At 46.3% G+C, this 6461-nt stretch overlaps 2 protein-coding genes across 7 annotated transcripts in view; both read right to left on the bottom strand.

Annotated features, from left to right (window-relative positions):
• The window catches only part of DIRAS3 (DIRAS family GTPase 3), an 8111-nt gene extending 2801 nt beyond the window's left edge, over positions 1-5310 (bottom strand). The window contains exons 1-6 of one of the 6 annotated variants that reach the window (XM_023509942.1): positions 4952-5310; positions 4378-4574; positions 3491-3746; positions 3125-3240; positions 1577-1765; positions 807-1188 (exon numbers count right to left, since the gene is read on the bottom strand). The gene's annotated coding sequence lies outside the window, so the exon portion shown is untranslated. Of the gene's footprint in view, positions 1-806; positions 1189-1576; positions 1766-2500; positions 2621-3101; positions 3241-3490; positions 3747-4377; positions 4575-4951 lie in introns of those variants that run through there. The other 5 variants (XM_023509941.1, XM_023509940.1, XM_023509943.1 and 2 more) reach the window with 5 other exon arrangements.
• Positions 5311-5493: 183 nt separating this feature from the next.
• The window catches only part of WLS (wntless Wnt ligand secretion mediator), a 137522-nt gene continuing 136554 nt past the window's right edge, over positions 5494-6461 (bottom strand). Inside the window, exon 12 of the mRNA XM_023509774.1 lies at positions 5494-5705. Coding sequence (XP_023365542.1) covers positions 5599-5705 — 107 coding nt within the window. The 3' untranslated portion in view covers positions 5494-5598. The remainder of the gene's footprint in view (positions 5706-6461) is intronic.

Raw genomic sequence — 6461 nt, 5'->3', positions numbered from 1 at the left:
GAGAAGCTAACATGGTCATTGCAGGTGCCCTATACCAGCCTAAAACAAAATAATCTTTATGCAAGTCTTTGATAAATAAGATTCATATTGTTGATTTATGGCCAAACATACAAAACTAGAGCAGTTTCAATATTGCTAACCATCAGGGAAATGCAAATTAAAACCACAGTGATATCCTACTCGCCTCTTTCAGAAAGACCATTACTTTTTTTTTGGTCTGGGGCCGGGTTTGAATCCACCTCCAGAATAAGAGAGATCACTGCTGATGGATCTGCTCTGTGTCTCAAAAGTGGTTGTAGGTACACCAACCTGCATCTGTACAAAGTTTCACAGAGTTGAATACATACACAAAATAGCACAAGTGAAACTGGGGAACCTGAGTAAGATCAGTGTATTGTCTCAGTGTTAATGGTCTGGTCTGACTGTAGTTTTCAAGATATTGCTGTGGGAAAACTGGGTAAAACGTACCTCTCTCTGATTTCCTACAACTACATAAGACCCTTCAATTATCTCAAAGTAAAGTAATTTGAAAAATTATTTGCAAAAAAGCAAAAGCAACCCAAATCTGATGGCTTCCTGTTGCTTATAAAATGAGGTTCATTCAAATCCTTTAGCTTCAGACTCCCAGCTCCTTGCAAACAGATTTCAAATTCTCTTTTGAATCTGACCTTCCAGAAGGCTTCTGCACATACTGGCTTAATCACTGGCTGTTCCCGGGAGGCCCTACTGTGCGGCCCCATCCCTCACCATGCCCGCCTTGGCCCCCTCATGCACACCCCCAACGCTGCTCCCCAGGCCAGCCTCACCTGCACAGGGCACCTCGGCTGGGAGGACGCTCATGTACCTTTTCATCTCATCTTGAAGCCAGGTGCAGACTTGGTTTCTATTCTCCACAAACCTGTTATGCGTTTCTTGGACCAGACTGAGTTCTTTTGTCTCTGATCCCTCCTGGGTGCTAGAAAGCGCCAGTACGCAGCACCCGCGGAGGCAGCTAGAGGCTGGGGGCGGGGAGGGTTGGTCCGCTTCGCACTGCTGGAAGGCATCCCGAGGTGGGTGATTTAAAAAGACGTCTATTTGACTCTGGGTTCTGCATGCAGGTTGTACAGGAAGCACCACAACAGTGACTGCTTTCGGTGAGGGTTCAGGGGCTCCCAATGGCGGTGGATGGCAAAGGGGGAGCAGGGGAGTCTGGTGGCCAGAGGAGGAGGAAGATAAGGAGGTGGTGCCAGGCTCCCTTAAACAGCCACTTTCAAGTTAAGTGCTAGGCACTGAGTGGGGACTAAGTACTAAGTAGTGAGTGAGTGAGTGAGGCCTAAGTGCTAAGTACTGTGTGAGTGAGGACTAAGTACTAGTACTAAGTGAGAACTCACGCAGGGGACACCAAGACGTTCCCTGGGACTCTTTCCCACAGCACAGACGCCTCTCACCTGGCCGCACCCCAAGACAGGGGATGAAATTTGCACCTGAGATTCAGAGGGAACGAGTATCCCAACTGTATCAGGGCGCACAGGTGCTGTCCGCAGGGCGGAAGCACCATTTCTCATTTGCCCTTTGACTCTCTCCTCAGTTTCTTCACCTGGCAGCGGGGTGGTACCGGCGCGTGCTGATGTGTTAAAAACACCTCCCTCGGTCCCTGGCGCATGACAGACACTCAGAAAACACAGCTGGATTTTAGGGACCTGGTGTCTATTTCCCGTTCGGTCACAGACTAATTGTATGAACTCAAGCAAACAACGTCTTTTCCTCTTACATTTGGTTTCTTTATCTGTAAAATGGAGACAAAGTATTTAGATTTGAAGTAAGGTTGGATGATTAGTGTGAAACCACCTTTGCAACGCGACAGCACAACACTCAAGCAGGGGGCCATCTGTGGAGTTGGGGTGAGTGAACTAGGCGGTGCTGGAAACATTCACACGTGCCAACTGTTAGATCTTACCACCCTGCGGGAGCAGGAGGCCGCCGCTCTGGCGTTTCACGGGTGAGGCGCCTGGGCGCGGAGAGGTTAGTGGCAGAGGGGCGGAGGGATAGTAGCGTCAGTCCTCGAGCACGTATTTCAGACCACGCTGCCTTCCACTAGAGACCTCTGCAGGGTGTTGGACCTTCCTAGTTATTATTTGGGGATTCTGCTTTCTTTCAGTTTGCCGAAACTTCCCCTACTCCCTTTTAAAAACTGCAGAAAACTAACGGCAGTTGTGTTCCCATCCTTCAGAAGGAAAAGAGAATCTTCTTTACAGCTTTTGACTTTGGATCAGAGTTGCATAAAAATCCCTTCCCTTTTCCCACTTAAGTGTCTCCTCTGGCTCAAACCCGATCTCTTCCCAACCTGTCTGCCTTCTGCTGCTCTAAATAGCTCCCTGCTGCCAGAGGGATCACGTAGGGAAATGGGACCGCCAGATAAAACTCAGCAGCTCCTGGCGCCCGACCAGGCTCCAGCTCCATCCAAGATCAATAGCTTCCTCTGAACCCTGGATTGTTTTTCAACCTGTGGTCCTAGGCTCACCCAAGTTGGAATCTTCTGGAATTCTTGTTGGAATCTTCTGGAATTCTTGTTAAAAACACCTGTCCTCGGTGGCGCCTGTGGCTCAAAGGGGTAGGGCGCCAGCCCCATATGCTGGAGGTGGCAGGTTCAAACCCAACCCTGGCCAAAAACTGCAAAAAAAAAAAAAAAAAAAAAAAAAAAAAAAACAAACCTCTCCCACATCTACAGAATCAGAATGTGGGACCTGAAGGAGGGGGTGCCGGAGTTTAACAAGCTCCCTCAGATGATGCCAGTGCAGAGACTGGCTCAGGACTAACCTTAGAGCCACACTTAGCAATCATCCCCCCCAACCTATCACTTTTTCTCTCATTGTCAATTACAGTCTTCCTTTTCGCCTATAAATACACCTGGCTGCCTTCTGTCCTAATAATATGAGCTGGTACAATGTAGGGTTGTGGTGATGAATAATGTCAACACGTTTACAACCCAGCAGTACCTAGTACACACAATGCCTGCTTTGGCGACCTTTTTTCTTAGAGTTGTTGTAATTAATAAAGCCATAGTTCATGCACGTCTCAGTTTGTGGAGATGTGCGTGTCCTTTTTGTGATCCGCAGTCTCACCCAATTACACGCAGCTGTCGCACCTGCTCGGGCTCCTCTGGGTACGACAGCCTCCCAGGGCTTCCTTGGTTTCCACGGCAGTTTTGAGGAATGGTCTTTAGGTACTTTGTAGGGCACTCCTTGATCACAACCTGTCTGACTTAAAAAAAAAAAAAAATCATGATTAGGCCAAGGTTATAGGTCTCTGGGAGGAAGACCCCAGAAGCCCAGCACTGTGTTCCTTTCTCCATGTGTTTGTTGGCCATTTGTCTGTCTTCTCGTAGGGACACAAACAATGTAACCTAATTATCTGTGCCCTCATATTAATCGGAAATCTAAAAAAATTTTAAAATGTGCTGTATGCATTATGGCACATCCAGGGTGCCTGCCATCAACATGTTGACCCTGACCTCCACAACCTGGCTGAGGGTCTTCCAGCTTCTCCACTGCAGAGTTGCTCTCCTGCTCTCCACCTCATCAGAGGAAGTCACTGTGTGCAGCCCACCTAGGAAGTGGGGGTTTTGCTCCACTTCTTTTGAAAAGCCTCCGTCCACGTCTTTCGCCCTCTCTTTAATGGGTTGTGTGAGAATCACTTGAGCCCAGGAGTTGGAGGCTGCTGTGAGCTGTGATGCCACAGCACTCTGCCCAGGGCGACAGCTTGAGGCTCTATCTCAAATAAAATAAAATAAAATAAAATAAAAATAAATGTCCATTTTCTAGGGGTGTGAGTCCTTGAGCTTCAGAAGTGTTTCTCATCCTTTATTTTTATTTTTTATCTGTCTAGGAGAAATGGAATAGTACACAGGGCCCAAGCTGGCTCCTCACCTTCCTTTCAGGGAGATGCCACACTGGTGAAGTTGTTTTCCTATCTCTGTGCCAACAAACAAATTCTCCTACTTGGGGGATTAACTTTAGTCTCATCTTTCAGAATTAAGTCTTCAACTCTGTGTGTGGTAAGCATTGATCTAGTTTCATTTTTCTTAAATAATGGAGCAGGTGTAATAATGGCACTGGTTTCTCAGTGCCTTTTAACAATTAGCTAGCCATGGATTTATGATGGAAAAACAGTGTTGGGAGTTTTCTTCCAATTTTCAGGGGTTGGAGGAATGAGGAAGGATTTCATAGAGGATGTGTGGCGTCACCTGGGACAAACCTGGGAGGGAGGAAAGGACGCTCCTGGGGAAAAAGCATTCCAGACAGAAAAGCAACCCCAAGAGAGCCCGAGCCCAGAGGGAATCTATGAATGAAAAGTAGTTGAGTTGGAACCTCTTCCAGAAATCATCTGTGGACGAATTACCTCATTTCTTAGGTAGGTAGCGTGATTTGGTCAAGATTACACAGCTAGAAAGTTGCAGAGCTGGGGTTCAGATGCAGGAAGAAGGACTCAGCGCCCCATCCCCAGAAGACTGCACCTGCTCAGGGCGGCCCAGCCAGGCAGGCACAGGCCAGGATGAAGCCTTTCCTTGGGTCTCCCAGCTCCTCCACCTTCCATCCCTAGTATTAATTAGAAAGGGAAGTCTTTTCCATTTCTTCACAGGTTTACCATATCCCTAGCCTGTGAAGGAATGGAAGGTGCTTCCCTTTCTAATTAATGCTTAGAAATCCTGTGGAGATTTTACTGGAGTTGACAGAGTCCTCTGGGATCAAGGGACAAACGCTTCTGTAGGAACCAGAAGAGACCTCTTCTCAGGAGGCACAGAGGATTTGTAGAGTAGCACTAATTATGGCTCTGAAAAGCTGCCAGCATATTCTGCTGATTAAATGAGCCAGAATATTTCTTTGGAAACTTTCCTTTTGATGAGGTCTGTGCAAGTGAATACTTACGCCCTAGACTCCCAAGACTGCACCAGCCAACCGAACCCAACTCTCACCTTGAGGAAGAGAGTGGTGGGAGGAGAATGGGACGGGTGAGTAGGGTCTTTCCAGGCTGGTCACCTTGGAGTGTCGTCACACAGAAATTGGAAGTAAAAGATCAGATGTTCACAAAACAACACAAATGAGTGCTGAACTCACAGTTCCTCTTCAACCTTCTTAATGGTTCTGAGCATGAACAATACTTCCCTGGCCCTACTCCCAGTCTCTCTCAGCCACACCCGTCTACTAAAATGCCAGGGAAGAGTTGCCCACAAAGAGAGAAAAATTAGTAAAGTGAAAATAGCTGGCTGCAGTGGCACATGTATGTAATCCCAACACTCTGGGAGACCAAGGCAGGAGGATCTCTTGAGGTCAGGATTTGATACCAGCTTGAGCAAAGTGAGACTCTGTCTCTACTAAAACTAGAGAAATTATCCGGTATTGTGGCAGGCCTCTGTGGTCCTAGCTACTCAGGAGGCTGGGGCAGGAGGATCACTTGAGCCCAGGAATTTGAGGTTGCTGTGAGCTAGGCTGACACCACAGCACTCTAGCCTGGGCAACAGAGAAAGACTCTAGGTAAGGAAGTAAATAAATAAATAGATGATTGAACTTACCCATTTCAACAGCTCAATCTCCTCTGTAACTTACGAGTTTTTACTAAGTGTCATCTTGTTTCCGTTTTCTTGAAAGCAGTTTTTCTGTTTTGCTCTGGCAGTTCTAAAGCTATATCCCAAGTGTAGTTCTGTTCGTATTTTGGAATATTTCTTGGGTCTGTGAATTGATAACATGAATTGATATCAGTTATGGAAAATTTGAGCCATTATCTCTTGAAATCTTACTGATGCTCTATTGTCTGTCCTTTCTCCTGGAAATTCAGATCTGAGACTTTCCTGCCATATCCCTGCATCTGTCTTTTTTTCCCCCGCTTACTCTATCCCTTAATCTTCATGCTCAGTTCCTGTGGTATTTTCCTTTGATTGTTTCTAGTTGATCTGCTTTTTCCTCAGCTCTGTCCGATCTGCTGCTAAACAAATCCATTGACTTCTCAATTTCAGGTATTTTACTCTTTTAGCTCTAAACTATCCATTTGGTTTTGAAAGTTTCTGGATCTTTGCCAAAATGTTCATGTGTGATTTTATATTTTTAAATGCTGTGAGCACAACTACTTTAAGCTTTATGTCTGAAACGTATAGATCTTCTGTATGTGAATCTATTTCCTCCTGCTTCTGGTCTCTCTTTTGTGTTGTTACAATGTCACATGTCCTTTTTTTTTTGGCGGGGCTGGGTTTGAACCCTCCACCTCCGGCATATGGGGCTGGCGCCCTACCCTTTTGAGCCACAGGCGCCACCTAATGTCACATTTCTTCATGTGCCCAGTTATTCTTCACTGAGTGTCATACATCGTATGTAAAAAAACTAATGATATTTGAGGCTGGAGATGATATTGCCTTTTCCAGAGATGGTTTTGTTTGCTTCTGACAGGGGACTGGAAGCGTTAACAACCTCTGATCACCTTAATTCAATCGG

The sequence above is a fragment of the Otolemur garnettii genome, unplaced genomic scaffold (genome assembly GCF_000181295.1).
Source record: "Otolemur garnettii isolate 467f Iridium unplaced genomic scaffold, OtoGar3 scaffold00010, whole genome shotgun sequence".
In the NCBI taxonomy this organism is placed as follows: Eukaryota; Metazoa; Chordata; class Mammalia; order Primates; family Galagidae; genus Otolemur; species Otolemur garnettii.
The sequence above is the reverse complement of the archived record's forward strand: the minus strand, read 5'-3'. Positions and strand labels throughout refer to the sequence as shown.